Raw genomic sequence first — 16,466 nt, 5'->3', positions numbered from 1 at the left:
AACTGATTTAAACCCACTAGATTTCTTCTTGTTGGGCCATTTAAAGAAATTGATGTATTCGACTCCGGTAGCTGATGTGGAAACTCTCCGCAATCGAACTGTGGCAGGTTGTGAGACAATACGAAAACATGCCAGGAATTTGGCATCGTCTTCGCGAGTCCATGAGACGTCGATGTGAGGCATGTATTCAGGCAGAAGGTGGACATTTTGAACAATTACTATAACGTGATGTGAACAGTTAAGTGTCAGAGACAGACCTTCAAAACTCGGAAACCAAGCATTTCCGGAATTATGTTGATATAAAATATTTTTATTGTCTACAAATGATGAACTCATTCCTGAAGTTATGCCGTGTATTTTTGAGACATCCTGTATATATGCATATTTTAAATTTATATTTGTGCATAAATATAAATATACAAATTTGTTTGTAACATATACATATGTTATAAATCTTAAATAATAATAAAAAAATATACTACATGTACCCCCCCTCCCCGAAGTTTATATTCTCCTCCCGGTGCAAAAGCTCTGGATTGAACACTGGTAACTGAGTTTGCTGTTTTAGCAGAGAATTCAGAGAGTTATTTGGTTAATGCAGTCCTCAGAGACAATTCAATTTAATTTTTTCTCTACCTCTTGTAATACAACGCTACCTGAGCCTTTGGCTCAACCACATTACAGTCATTATTTATATATATACCTATATACAAAACAAAAACATACAAACGAAAAAATCATTCACACGGCCCAATAAGCCATACATACAACATTCAGATAATGTCATCATGTTCAAAATTTCATCTTAAAAAAAAAATAATAAATAAATAACTCTTAATTAAACAAATATTATATAAATTACATAAAATCGTCCCATAAAGCGCCATGTCCATTGTATAATAAAACAATCACATATACTCATTCACAATTTCCTAAAAGAATGTGTTCAATTGTAAACCTATACACCTAATATGTAAATCTTCAAAATAAATAAATTAAAACTATATAAACATTCATATATACATGTACAAATATATACTGTATACAACAATCATATGATATTCACATATTTATAATCATATTTTCAATCCATATAAATTTACAATCTCATATTTATATATTGCATATTTACAATCTCTTAAAAGAATATATATTACATATTTACAATATCTTAAAAGAATATATATTACATATTTACAATCTCTTAAAAGAATATATATTCATTTATAAATCTTAAATTTAAAATTCAAGATAAATTAATTAAAACCGTATTATTTAAATTCCGTACACTATTTCCACAAAAATATAGTGTACTTTATATAATAAATACGCACACTTATACACTACAATTTTTCATAAGAAATACATTCTGTATAAACCACATACCCTGATTGATCACTGAATTATGACCACCGACCTAAAATTTCGTAGGTCCTCCTTTTGCCCTCAATACAGCAGCTATCCGACGTGGCATTGAACGACGTGGCATTCAACAAGATGGACGGGCGGAAGCGTTCGGGAGGTATGGCCAACCAAGCTGTGTGTAATGCGGTCAGCAATGAGATATGGAGGTGATTGGTATATCCCGACACCTGATATGGCTTTCCACATGTCCCACAAGTGCTCTATGGGACTGATATCGGCAGACTTCGGAGGAAAATCGATATGCTGGAAGTCAGAACTGTGTTCCTCGAACCGTTCCTGCACAACGAGTGTCCGATGGGTCGGTGCATTGACATCTTGGAAAACTCCATCGCCATTCGGGAAAAAGTGTAACATAGCGGAGTGTACACAGTCAGTAAGCAGTTGACGATACCAGAGACCAAGAGGTGTTGCAGGAGCCGGTTACCGGCTCCTGGAACACCTCTTTCGGAGCAGAATTGAAAATCAGTACACCAACTCAGGACTCCAATCGCCAAACCAGTATGGTTTCCGGAGAAGACACTCAACTGTTGATGCCCTGGAGAACATCATCAAGGCAGCCACAACAACAAACAGAAAATACTTTTAGCGATTTTTTGCGATGTGCTTATGCCAAGAGAGAGATTACAAGTCAGGATAATTCCTAATAGAGATAAATGACCTTGTCTAGAAATCGATGATAAGCATAGGTGCAGAAGAATCCTTTTTTGTGAGGTATAAGACAAAACTGAGTTTTAGAAAGATTGAAATTAACTAAGTTATCTTTGTCCATCGGAGAATTACTTGGAGATCAGCATTTAAGGAACCGGGTGGATATTCGAGAAGTTTAAGCTGTTTAAGCATGGCAAGGTTTCACAAACTGAAGGTGGAATGCAACATGCTATCATCAGCAAAACCATTATTAGCGAATAGGATTTCCTATCAATAGAAGGTCATTAATAACAAGAGGAAAAGAGTAGGAAAAAGAACTGAGTCTTGGGGAACGTTCACAGTCTATTACTTGCAGTGAGCAGTCAAATTGAAAACTGCATACCAAATTATAAAAAAACAGTCTGCAATCCAGAATGCAAGTTTATTTAGAAGACCCTTTATGTCAAACACAATCAAAAGCCTTTGAAACGTCAAGAGAACTGTATGAGTTTCACCATATTTTTTCACTGAATTTATCCATAGATGAGTAACGAAAAGCCAATATATCTCCAGTCGATCGACACTGACGGAATCCCTACTGGCGATCATTGATCAGATGGAAGGTTACTAGATAGTTTAGAATTGGAAGTTGATGGATTTCTCCATTATTTTACAAAGATTAGAAGTAAGTGCAATGGGAAGATAACTGAATGGGAGGGATATGTCACCCTTTTCAAGAACTAGTTTGTATGGATTTACAGAAACATTCTGATAGGTTTTCATTTTTATTGATGAATTTCTCGAAGAAATGGTGGACAATGAAATTAAAGAAGAAAATCTTTATTGTACAGTAAAGATACAATAATGTGCCCGCCACAGCCAGGAGGCCAGGGGCTTGACAATGATATGGGGTAATATAAAAATATGTACAGTAAAAACATTTGTGCAGTATAAAAGATTACATAACAATTAAAAACGTAGCATTAGCCATTCAATAGATATGAGTATGTACACAGTTGTGAGGCGGACAGTACACCAAGGTATGTACACGTTCATATGTACAAAGCACATATTTAAGCATATTCACACAAGTCAGAATATTTCACAGTGCCACTTGATGTTCGGTATTGCATTTTCTTGTGAAGACAGTTCGTCGATTTGCCTGCGACGTGCCATTCTGCGCCTCATAGGAGATAGCAGATGGAGATATCGGTATGAGTCGACATCAGGGGCCAAACAAAAGGGGAACAAGTTCGGCCAACGAGCGCCTGTAATTGCGATCAGAAGCGAATTTCTGCAGGTCAACTCCGATCATTAGCAGGGCTTGTACTGTCGGAAGTACTTGTCCAGGTAGGAATCTGTCACTGATCTTCAGCCTGTTCCGTTGTAGCTGAAGAAGAGGGGTGGTTCGTAAGGACGGAAGTGGAACATGCCACTGGCATATATCCCAGAAGTCAGGGGAATTGATTTTTCCAACCAGCATTTTGACTGTGGTCGCAGTTCTCCTCATGCTGATTATTTGAGGCAGCCGCGGGATTTGGAGTTGGTCAGCCATGCTGGTGGTCCTCTGCTGAGGGGGGAGTCGATGCTTGTGGGTTGCCCACTTCAATATCCAGTATTCACTGGCGAAGATGGGCTTCATGAGAGAAGGTACTGCAGATGCCCATATTTCAGAGGCGTACAGAAAGGTAGGATACACAATGGTTTCCAGATATCTGATTGTGGTTCTTGCATCTGTGTTATGAAGAAGATGTTGACGGGCAATCCAGCGCATTCGGTTGATCTTGCGTAGAACACATTCGATGTGACAGTTGAACCTAAGGTTTGGGTCGAAGGTTACACCGAGATCTTTGTGTTTAGTAACACTTGGAATAACTGCACCCTGCAGTGAGGGTTGTATGGATGTGGGACACTTCTTCAGAGAAAAAACCATAATAACGGATTTTTGGGGGTTCAGTTTGAGACCGAAATGGTTGAGATGGCTAGAGAAAGCTGTGATCTTATTACAAATTTCCGATGTGATCACTCCTCTGTCGGCTGATGGTGGTATTTCTGTTAGGAACTTTATATCGTCGGCGTAGGTAATGACATCATCTCTGTTACATACAAACGGAATAAGGAGGGCGGTAAAAAGTAACCCCGATAAAACGCCACCTTGCGGCACACCAGCATTGATGGATCGGGTATAGCAGAGGTTACGATGAGTGAGGTACACTGTTCTGTTCCGGAGGAGCGAGTGCAGAAAAGCGAAAACGTCACCTTTGATCCGAAAGAAATTGGTTAGGAGATTCAGAAGGGCTGAGATGTTGAGGCTATCAAAAGCAGCTTCAATATCGGCATAAACAACCGCCATTTCTGATTTGGCCTCAAATGCATTTAAAATTTCCGTTTGGACTGCCAGAAGGTTGGAGACAGTTGATCTATTAGGGAGAACATAATGGAGTTGTTTTGATGATTGTGGAAGAAGATGGCGTGTTATATGCGGAAGAAGGACTTTTTCCAGTAGCTTTAGGAGCGTGGATGCAGTGGAAATCGGTCTGTAGTGCTTCGGCTGGCTTGGTAGTTGAACTTTAGGTAGTGGGGCAAGACTGTATTTGCTCCAGGATGCAGGAAACACTCTATGAGAGAGGATGGAGTTGAACAAGTAGAGCAGAGGATCAAGGATATATGGACTGAGGCACTTTACGATGAAATGTGGGACATTATCGATGCCAGCGGTGCATGACGGACGCAGCGAGTTGATGGCTTGACGAAGCTGCTGTCGATCGATTTGAATGGAAAACAGCTCATCATCTGGACTTGAAATGGGGTCTGGTTGGTAATCATATGGTTGTGTGATGTTGTCTTGGAATCTGGCTACATAGTTGATCCATTCAACTGGATTGAAATTGGAATCTGGTTCAGAGTTACGGGTATATGGCACTTTGCCTTTGGATAAGGTCTTGTCAGTGTATTCTTTAATGGCTTGCGATTTCAGTCTGTTAAACAGTGCTCTAGCTTTGGAGTACTGAGTTCGGTCATATGCTGTACCAGACTGTTTCCATTGTTTATGGAGGGACTGTTTGCACTTGAAACTGTAATTTAGCTCCGAAGACCACCAAGCATTAGTTCTAGCGGAGATACTGACCTGTTTAGCTGCTGAGAACATAGTAACGGTGTGCAACCATCTCGTTAATATGTCTAGAGCCAGTTCCGGATCTCCTGATTCGAGAACTTCCCAGGGAATTAATCTTGTTGCATAAAGGCATCTGTTCGGTTGTAGGAAGGTGGGAGAGATGATGATCTTCCTTTTGACGTAGTGGGAGACATTAAAGTTGGGCGTTGGGAGCTGCAATAGGACTACGATGGGTTCATGATCGGATTCAAAGTGAGTTTCGGGTTTAATGTCGACGCTACAGGAACCAGACGATAATATGAGATCCAGGCGATGAAGACCTCTAGTTGGGCCTTCGTTTATGATCCTGAGGCCACTAGGTGCAATCTTAGCCATAAGTGACTCATGAAGATGTTGGAGATTTGGTGGTAAGTTAAAATCTCCACAGATGAGGTGGATAGCAGATGTGTGAAGCGTATTTATTAGCCAGGATGCAATATCATTGATTGTCTGAGCATCGGGGGTTGGGGGTGTATATATTGCACCGAGATCTAATAAGCAAGAGTTGACTTTGACCGTTACTATCAATGCTTCGAATAGATTGGATTTGCTGGAGACTACATGTACGAACTCAAGTCTACTGGCATTTATGATGACAGCAACGCCCCCACCACAGGTATGAGAGCGGGAGGTGAAGAAAGATAAATCTCGAAGAAATAGTGGACAGTCCATTCAAAGTATTTTATATTGCTATGTAAAATATTTTATATATAAATTATTTTATATTGATTTTAATATTTTCTTTCAACTTCCACCTTTTTATGATTACATTTCCCTCTGCATCATAAAAGCTGAACAGCTGCATTCTCGTTCATTTGGTTATTGTTATCACTTTAGATGAGTCCTGAAGTAATCACAATAGGCGGCGTTCAACTAATATTATAAAACGTTACATTTTCCTGTTTTTTTTATGGTGCAACGGCATGTAAAGGACATTATGCGCCAAACAATGGTAGAAAATATCAGGTGTCATTAAATATGAGATATGAGATATGTGGGATTTAGAATTATATTCTGTCTTAGCACTGTATCTTTTTTTAGGAAAATAAAAACTGTATTGATGAAATACCGTCGTCTAAAATTTATTTTGGAGCCATCTGTATATAATATTCATATCTGGCAATTAGTGATTTATGAAGCTGTTTTATATTCTGTTGAGAAAGCTTTTCCCCATTCTTGAAGGGATATATCACATACTGGGGACAGAAAGCCCATGGAGGACCGACGGAACTAGTGGTTTAGAAACCACTGCCAATTATCAAGTAATGATCGAAGACTTGGATATTTCCAAGCTGGATGCTTAGAAATATCCAAGCTAGATGCTTCAGCGTAAAGGCTTTGGATACAAGATATACAGTAGACTCCAAGAGAAATCTGTAGGCAACTGTGATGAATAGGGTCCAACCACCTCAAGGTGTTAGGTTTAGCAGGGTTGTAAACTGGGGATCCGTAATCTAACCTTGATCATACTATAGCGTCATATTAGTGAAGAACTGTATGATGCAGCTAACAATACATTAAAAAATGTTTAATTTCTTGAAACAGGTAGTTCTAAGTTGTTCGATATGGTCAACATCAATATTTTTATCTAAGGTGAAGCCAAGAAATCGGAGAGTTAATACAACACGTGTGACAAGGTCACCCATCTTTAGAATTGGGTCGGGATAAAGAATACGTCTTCTACACTCTACAGAAATGAACTGCAACTGTTTTTCAGTTGATATGCGAAAATGATATTCTGCACCCCAAGTTGTAATCCACTTAAGAGTACCTTTCATTCTCATATTTTGAAGGCTGCAAGATATGTTAAAATCATTTGCATATAAAGTAATAAAAATAGTAGTTGGAACGGTTTTAGTCACTGAGTTGGATTTTATAACGAAGAGGGTAGGACTTAAAACTGAGCCCTGTGGAACACCTTCTTGGATGAATTTACCAGAGGGTGGATTGAAGGGAGACCTGGAAAGATCGATGCTTCAGAAAATTCTGTATAAACTTTGGAAGATTATCCCTGAAGCATACTGCGTATAGATCAGTATGCGCTGTACTTTGCATACACGAGTAGTAGTAGTAGTAGTAGTGGCATGTGATGCAAGAAAGCAAATATATGAGCTTATGCAGCATCAGCAAAAAAAAAAAAAAAAAATCACACCATTCCCTACAAAAGCCTGTCCAGTTCCTCCTTAAATTTATTCAACCTATCAACTTCCACAACGACAGATGGAAGTTTGTTCTAGCAATTAACCACCCGCTGGCTAAAGGCATATTTCCGCACATCTATTCTACATCTGTCCTTTCGTAATTTGAATTTATGCCCCCTTAGGTTCGTAATCTGAACAAGTGGAAGGATCCCATCAGAATTCAGCGTGCTGAACCCATTCAAGGCCTTATACACCTCAGTCAGATCACCGCGCAGGTGCCTAGTCTCCAGCAACTGCAATTTGCAGAACTTAAGCCTCTCTTGGTAAGAGGATCCCTTCATTCCCCTCACCAATCTTGTTGCCCTTCTCTGTACACGCTCAAGTAAATCTACATCCTTCCTAAAATGAGGCCTCCAGACCTGTACGCGGTACTCAAGGTATGGCCTGACCATTGCCTTATACAGATAATCACCTCCTTTTCCCTGCTAGCAAAATTCCTATATATCATTGACAAAACCCCATGACCTGCCCTGGCAGCCTGTCTGCATTGCTCAGAAAACTTCATATCTGACTGCACAATTACTCCCAGGTCTTTTTCATTTTCTACCACCTTAAGTGTAGTACCACACAGTTGGTACGTTTCTCTGGGGTTACTTCTACCCATATGCAGTACTTTGCATTTGTCAAGGTTAAACTTCAGTTGCCACTTCTTAGCCCATCTGCCCAAATTATCTAGATCCTGTTGCAGTAGCACACTGCCATTACTGTCATTAACAACCCTGCCAACCTTTGTATCATCTGCAAACTTCGACATTAAGCCTGATATACCTTCATCAATATCATTGATAAATATACAAAAGAACAGTGGACCTAACACCGAACCCTATGGGACTCCACTAATAACATTAGTCCAAGAAGAGCAGCACCCATTGATTACCACCCTCTGTCTTCTCGCACTTAACCATCCTTTTATCCATTGTAGCAACTTACCCTTAATACCATTCGGCTACAATTTGTACAATAGTCTTCCACGCGCAACAGTGTGAAAAGCTTTCCTGAAATCCAAATATATGATATCAAAATTATTTTTTGCATCCAGTTCCTTTGTAACCACATCATAATATCCTATCAGATTTGTCAGACAAGACTTTCCCTTAACAAACCCATGCTGTGTCTGAATTATTGCTGCAGTCTTGTCTAGATGATCCTGCAATGCATCTTTAACCAGCGACTCCATTATTTTACCCGGAACAGAAGTTAAACTAACTGGTCTGTAATTACTCGTGTCACCCTTCGATCCTCCTTTGTGAATTGGGGATACATTTGCACATCTCCAGTCCGTGGGAACCTCCCCTGAGTCCAAGGATGCTCTCATAATTATGGCTAAGGGTTTGCTTAGTTGCTTTGCCGCCTCCTTTAATATAACTGGATAGATCCCATCCACCCCAGGTGCTTTTCTTACATTTAACTTCAACAATTTCTCTTCCACTTTGCTCTCAGTTATTACAAAATCATTAAGTATCTTGCTACAATTCAATTATATTCAATCACGCAAAAAATTATTAATTTCCAACATAACTATACAAAATTATTAATAGCCGAAACTGGCAATTAAATTAACTCGTAATTCGATTAAAGTACGACGCCCCTACCCTATTTCCGATTTCTGGTCGTTAACCCACATGCTCCATGACAGCAAATCCCTCATATATAAATTCAACAATTCACCATACTGAGCTTTGTTGCTCTTTAATTTACTAAGTATAAAAAAAAAAAAAAAAAAAAAAGGTAAACTGCAGCCATTATCAACCCACTGAGGATGGAAGCCTCCTCAACAATTTATGCTGAATGAAATGGACCATAATCTGCCACGCTGGTCCAGTGCGGGTTGGCTGATCGACCGTATTTAGCAGTCATGGGCTTGAACGCATGTCTACTCAAAGAGCGTGTGCTACTGCACTCCTGCTCCTGAGTACTCGGCTACGGAGGCTATCATGGAGAATTCCACATCTGTAATTACTTGGAAGAGGGGGGTCTACGTGATTGTCCATTATTATGTTAATTAATTGACAGATACTACACTATTAATCAAGTGGTAGATTAAGTAATTTATTATCGAAATGATACAATTTAAAAAACCACCTGAATGCCAAACACTTAAACTATTTATGATTACGTTTCGGGAACTCACTGTTTCCCCTCTTCAGGCCTATTGGAGCTACAAGACTGTTTGAAGGTGGTACTACAACTTTTCAATTTGATAATGATATTTGATTATACTCCTTTACACGTACAGGTGTAGTAAGTATAATTATTACTTTTTCTTATACATTTAATTAACTAACTAATTAATTAAGATAGTTTATTAAAAAATCCCTACAATTACTCTCTAAATTGGTTGGAAGGGCTTAACTGTTAACGTGATCTGGGAGTGGAGTCCGTTGATCCGATTGGGGAAGACTGGGGTGGAAGGAGTGGAATGTCTGTTTATATAGGTTGGAGTTGATGTGGTGAAATAATACCGGTCAACTCCAATGTGGCAAACCAGGGGGATTTTGGAACTGCTCTCGCTCTCTCTCTCTCATGTTCCATATCATATTGCACAAAAGCCTACTAATAAAAATAATGGTAGTTACTGATTTAATGAAGCTTTATAATTTTATAATTATAAAATTAAAATTATAATTATAAAAAATGAGGTTCTATAATTTTATAACCGTCCTAACCACACCAATTTCATTTTTGTTAGAATTTTATGAATTTTTATATTATACTATATTTAATTTTTGGAATTTATTTTTATTAATTATTATATTTATTATTCCTTTAAAAGTTTTATGCTTAGTCAATTCCGAGAAGAAAGTCTGTAACCTGAAACTTTCAAATTGCACTGAAATGATCGAACCCTTTCTTAGAGAGCCGCATTATATATTCCCTACCACTTCACCCCACATTGATGGAATGTGCAAGTAAGTGTTTGCTTAATCTCTGTATAAAACACAAAGATCACACCTATATTTCATATAATATATTCTAACTGGAACTTCTGTAACATAAAATTATTAAAATATGAGAACGGTAACTATATAACTTAACCAATTATAAATTATCAATTAAATTTATCGTTTTATTAACTCTGGTCTCCTTCATATTTTATATTTAGTTATTTTAAGCAAAAGTTGTGATGTGTAGTTTAATTATGTAAACATGAAGAAAATTTTGTGAATATAGTTTGAAATTTTGGTCACTAGAGGTGAAATTTTCTTATCTGGAAAGCAGGACATACAGGATTTCTGGTAATGAAGATCGATATTCAAATCAAACATCTGTTAAAGTTGGCTGTGGCCAGATTAAAGCAAGACTTTTAGACAGTCATGGACTTCAGAATGATATATAGAGAGGGGGAGGATATTTGCTGTTTCTTGAAATTTAGGCAGCATTACTTTTTACAATACTTCATACATTTAACTATACAGTCGAACAGAAACCGACTTTCATGGCATAGTTTTTCTATCCCATACTTGCAAAATGCTCTGTACAATTTTCTTTTAAAGCAAAACGGAACCTCGACCTACTTCAGAAGAGAATAGAAGTAGAGTGCTAAGTCATCTAGAAGTGCTAGAATCGTTCGCAGACGATGCTACTAGTACTGTACTTAAAACTGCTTGTGTGTTGTTGGCCTGAACCTTCACCAACCTACTTGCAAGGAATCTGAAATACAGCAAATCTAACCATCTTTCACCTCATTTCTTTGTATCATAGCATTCTCGCAGTGCATTGACTATTGCACATAAGTACAGTACTTGTAATAGGAGCTTGTTTCACCTTGACCTTGAAGCAGATCTATAGCTTCTGGTGCTACATGCTTTAGTGCTATCGGTTCATTGCAAAAACAGCTAGTTAGCAAGTGTTTTGTGTACAAGTGGCGAAACACCAACATTGTTCACAGAAGTTAGCAATATTCCAAGAAGCTGTATACAATACTTCGATTCCAAAGTTCTATAAGATGATGTAAAACAATATTGCTAAGATCATAGGGGTCAAAAAGCACGTAGCCCAACGCCTGTACGGAAATAAAGACTTCTGATTACAACCATGAGCATCTAACCTTTCTTGGCTAGGAGCCAGAAAACAGTTAAAATGCTGAAGTTAGCGGGATGCAAGAATTCCTTATTACTAATTACGCATTGTTCAAAATGATATTTAATTTTTGTTGATAAACTTTTACATTTAAAATTTAATTTTTTACGCTTTAATAATTTGCACGAAAATCCAACACAATTATTACGCGACACTTAATAATATTCTTATTAACATGGTGGTGGAGGATACATATTGTGAAGATACATAAAACGTCATAAGAAAGCAGAACAGAAAAATTGGAAATCGAATATTACTACTAAGGACGGATATTTTAAAAAGTAAATGGGGAATTATTCGTTGTGAGAAGTCCGGAGATGAAGGGCATAACACTTTTACATGAGCTGCCTACATGATCGTGAGCCCCACAATAATGAAAAATGGACCGCGGGCTAGTATTATGAGGGGGATCAAAAAGGTCTGAGGAAGGAGTAATGCTATTAAAAAAAATTTTTGTTTGCTTTTTTTAAATTTTATTTTCAATGTATTCACTCCGAAGTTCAAGACACTTCTTGTATTTAATCTTCAAAGATATGAATTCTTGAAAAAAATTCTTCAGGTTGCTTCCACAGCCGCTTTTAGTCCTTCATCATCTTGAATCATGATGAGTTCCACGAAAATGAGATTTGAAGTTTCTGAACAAGTAATACAGTTGAAGCCCAAGACGTTATAACGTCCTATGTGCGTGGTCCCGGCCAATTTCTCATTAACCTAATGCTATTTTATATTCGAAAATAAAATAAAAGTAATTCTCTATAACCACCATAAATCTCTACCTCTTTATCTGAAATTTACTTTTTTGTTACAATATTCGCGTTTAAAAATGGCAGACCGCTTCAATTGGTATGGCTCCAAGATAGCGCCTAGCTTTGCCAATTGCAGTTAAAATTAGGATTTTGCAAGCTGTAGATAATAGTCTGCATTCTAAGACTGACACCACCAAACAGTTCGGCATTTCCAAGAGTACTCTGCTCACTATTCTGAAATATCGGAAAAAGTTTAGAGAAATCTGCTGCACCGGATAGAATTCGAGCACGAAAGGCGAAGTATCCGGATCTTGAAAAGGTACTTTTAAAGGTAATATTTTAAAAGTTAAGGCTGAATCGTTTGCGCATTTGATGGATATTGAAGAATTTAAAAGTTCAGATGGATGGTTCCAGAAAATTAAGACTCGTCATGATCTGTTTTTCAAAAAAAAGTGGCAAAAGTGCAGCTGCGGACATTGACGCTACAAAGGAATGAAAGGAACATTGTTTAAAAATGTTTTACTAATATACGACCACAATGACATCTTCAAAGCTGATGAAACTGGACTTTTTTTTAAATTACTACCGGATAAAACACTTACACTTAAAGGTGAGAAATGTAGTGGCGGAAAAAAGAGGCCAAACAAAAAATTACCATTCCAAACGCATCAAACATGTCTGCCACAGAGAAGTTTCGTCTTTTATCATTGGGACAGCTCAGAAGCCTCGATGCTTTAAAGGTTTGAAGACATTATGGAATATGTATCGAGCAAACCAAAAGGCATGGATGACATCACAAATCTACGAAAAATGGATCACAGACTTAGATCTCAAGATAAATGAGAAGAATTTTGATGTTTGTGTATAACTGCACCCCTCATTGTCAAGTAAACGGTCTAAGTGCAATCACTATCGAGTACCTACCATCAAATAGGACGTCAGTTCTTCAGCCACTTGATCAAGGTGTAATTCAATTTTTTTAAGAAAAACTACCGAAAAATGCCATTAAACAAAATTGCGCTGTCTTGAAAGAAAATTCAATGCAAAATCGACATCCTGCAGGCAATGTATTTATATGTTTCAGCGTGGGATGAAGTTGATGAAAAAGTGATTGCCAACTGCTTCAAACGCGCTGGATTTACCGCCTTGAATGATGCAATGTGTGAAGTTTCGCATGCTTTACCCTCTATTAATTGCGAAGAACAGTCCGATAATACGAAAGAAATAATGAGAGATGCCAAAGGGGATATATTTGGCAATATATCCCCTTTGGCATCTCTCATACTGTGGATATAACTTCGCAACTGTGATGGCATGTTGCATTACCAGGGTACCTTCCCGCCCACTGATGATGAAGCCCAATAGCTTCGAAACGATCGTCTGGGTGGTGGTATGCTCTGAAAATAAATAACAGTAGTCTTCTCTACTAGAGAAGCGTTATTTATTTGAAGTATTGAAATACCGCTATCTCGTTGTGAAGGCAACCACAATATGAGATACAATTAAAACGTGCCTTCTATACTACTTATGTAGTTCGAATTTATGGGTTAACTATGGTGTATTTACACCAATATTAAATAGTTAAATACCAAAACCCATAAGAATTATGCCTTGTGCATTTTATTTTCAAAAAAGTAAAATTTGTATAAATAAATATTTATTGTAATATTCTCAAGACATAAATATTTGTCTTGAGAGAACGATAATTAACTAATTGCCTGTTATGGCGATTAATCATGAGTTCATTTTCACCTAGCTCATGAATACGAAACCACTCAGAGGTAATGTAGTGTAGTATTGGGTTTCACCTTCGTCAGTCTAGCCTGCTAGGGGAGCGTGAGAACACTCAGCAGAAAGTGTAGGCTTCGTACTGAGGATGACTGTAAAATTTGCGGGCTGTTTTCAGGCGGGGCAAGCCACAGAGACATTATAAAAATAATAAACCTGCAACCCCCATAGACGAGTGTCACGAACTATTTGGCCACCTACCTCTTCTGATTTGTAGCTTTATTGGCGGACCCTCAAATTAAAATATCATTTTGTTTTAATGTTTTTTAAATTAAATTTAGTTTAATTAAATCACAATTTTTATTAATTAAAAATAGTAAAAATTCATGATTTATAACAAAAATAAGAGAAAGAATCAACAACTTCTATGCTCGATTCGTTTCTACGCATCTGCCACATTGCCGATTAATTCCTCCAACCAGCGGCCCTCGCTGTAGCACAGTTGGTAGGATCTCCGCCTCCCACAGTTGGTAGGATCTCCGGGTGTAAAACACCTGAGTTAGAATCTCGTCGATGACTGGATTCGAACCTGAGTCCTGTGTTCTGAGTTTTTATCGTGATTCATTATATAAAAATTGTGATTCATGATATAAGTATGGACGCTACATGTCCAATCCGGGACATTTTCCAGGACAGTTTTCAATACGGGGCAAACGGCTTAAATCCAGGACTGTCCCGCATAATCCGGGACGTCTGGTCACTTTAGAAAACATAATCATTTAAAAACATAATAATGCCGAATTTATATCGGTTTAAGTTTAATTGAATTTGGGGAGACGCTCGACAAAACAAACCTTATTAAAAGGTCCAACTATAAAATTTAATGAAAATCCATCTACTGGGAGCCGAGTTGTTACATGGGTATTAGTAATGTAACGTTTCAGTGACATAATAATGTCACTGAAACGTTAAGTGAAATGTATATGAATTCTTCTTATATTGTTGCTATTATGTAACTTTGGAAGTGAATCCTGTCTTCATTGGCACGAAATTTTCCAAATTTCATGGAGTTTGATGTGAGAATTGCTCTCTCACATCAAACGTAATTCAACTTCTCGAATATCTACTACAAATTCCATAAATGCTGATCTCCAGAGGGACAAACATAACTTAGTTGATTTCAATACTCTAAAATTCTGTCCCGTCTTATATCTCGCAAAAAGAATTCTACTACTTCTATGCTTATCTTTGACCACAGTTTGATTTATAGACAAGAGATTTATAGACATGCCAAAAGAGATCAGAAGTCAGGGTAATCCCCAATAGAGATTGGGGATTACCCTGACTTCTGATCTCTTTTGGCATGAGCACATCACAAATATTGCTTCCTCTGCATTCTAAAAAACTGGATTTTCTTTCGCTCTGCGTTACTTTTCTTCTAAAGAACTCACTCTGTACAAATCGCAAATCCTCCCTAACATAAAATATTGTTCACAAATCTGGGGTAGTGTCCCCTAAACCTCTCTCAGGCTTCTAGATTCCATTGAATAGAGGGAAGTCAGGTTAATTAATGACCCATCTGTAACAAAGTCTCTCCACACTCTGTCTCATAGACGTTCTGTTTCTGCTGCATACCTTTTCTATAGATACTTCCATGGCACTGTTTTTCTGAAGCCCTCGATTTGCTCTTCAGAAGCCCTCGGCGATCCTACCAGCTCGTGCGTAGCACAGCTGGTAGGATCGCCGTCATACCCACACCGAGTGTAAAATTATTATTATTATTATTAGCCATATAATAAGTGCAAGGAAGCCTCAGGCTTATGCTGCACTGGCCAAAAAAAAAAAAAAAAATTCCCTATTACCCTGAGAGAGAGAGAAGTAGAAAGGAATCACCAAGAAAGGGAAGAATGATGATATCCAGCTCAGGACCCTAGGTGTGCCAAGCCCATACTCACCAGACGTGAGACCCTGGGGGAAGACCTGAGATAGAACCAACTTTACTTCTTCCTCATTTATTCCTTCAACTTTCGTTTCCTGAAAATTACAATTTACAGAATTCAAGTCTGATGTCAACAAGTATCTTCTTTCATCTTTTCAACCATCAACCCATGTATGTTATTAAGTAGCATAAATTCTAATAACGCTCGTGCTTGGGGTTTTCATAAAAAAAAATCACGTGTGTACCCTGTACGCACGAAAGTTGTTTTACCTGTAAACATTTTTGACGACACCTGTTAAATTTCGAACAGCTAGAACCGAAATATTGAATGATGTAGTTTATGCTCATGCCCGCTACTTATTCTACCGAATCAATGTTAGTGATAAACAGGATACGTTGGTCGAACTATGTTATTATTATTTCTTTTACCAAGATATTAATTTCTCTGGTTACCAAAAGGCGTCTGCCACGGGTGGCGATGGTTAGCCCAAACCCACCTAAGTGGCATCCCTGCAATCATAAAGTTTTTCGGCAACCAGCTGGTTTATGTCAGCCCTGAGCACATC

General features: G+C 37.9%; 1 protein-coding gene across 1 annotated transcript in view; it reads left to right on the top strand.

The window, feature by feature from the left end:
- LOC150076522 (uncharacterized) overlaps positions 1-16,466 on the top strand; it is a 61,874-nt gene that overhangs the window by 9,257 nt on the left and 36,151 nt on the right. The window contains exon 2 of the mRNA XM_090387377.1: positions 10,181-10,316. Within this exon, the coding sequence (XP_090243503.1) occupies positions 10,181-10,316 (136 nt within the window). The remainder of the gene's footprint in view (positions 1-10,180; positions 10,317-16,466) is intronic.

Source organism: Mastigoproctus giganteus, chromosome 13, assembly GCF_048544385.1.
Source record: "Mastigoproctus giganteus isolate SK-2022 chromosome 13, ASM4854438v1, whole genome shotgun sequence".
Taxonomy (NCBI): domain Eukaryota; kingdom Metazoa; phylum Arthropoda; class Arachnida; order Uropygi; family Thelyphonidae; genus Mastigoproctus; species Mastigoproctus giganteus.
This window is presented reverse-complemented; position numbering and strand designations above follow the sequence as displayed.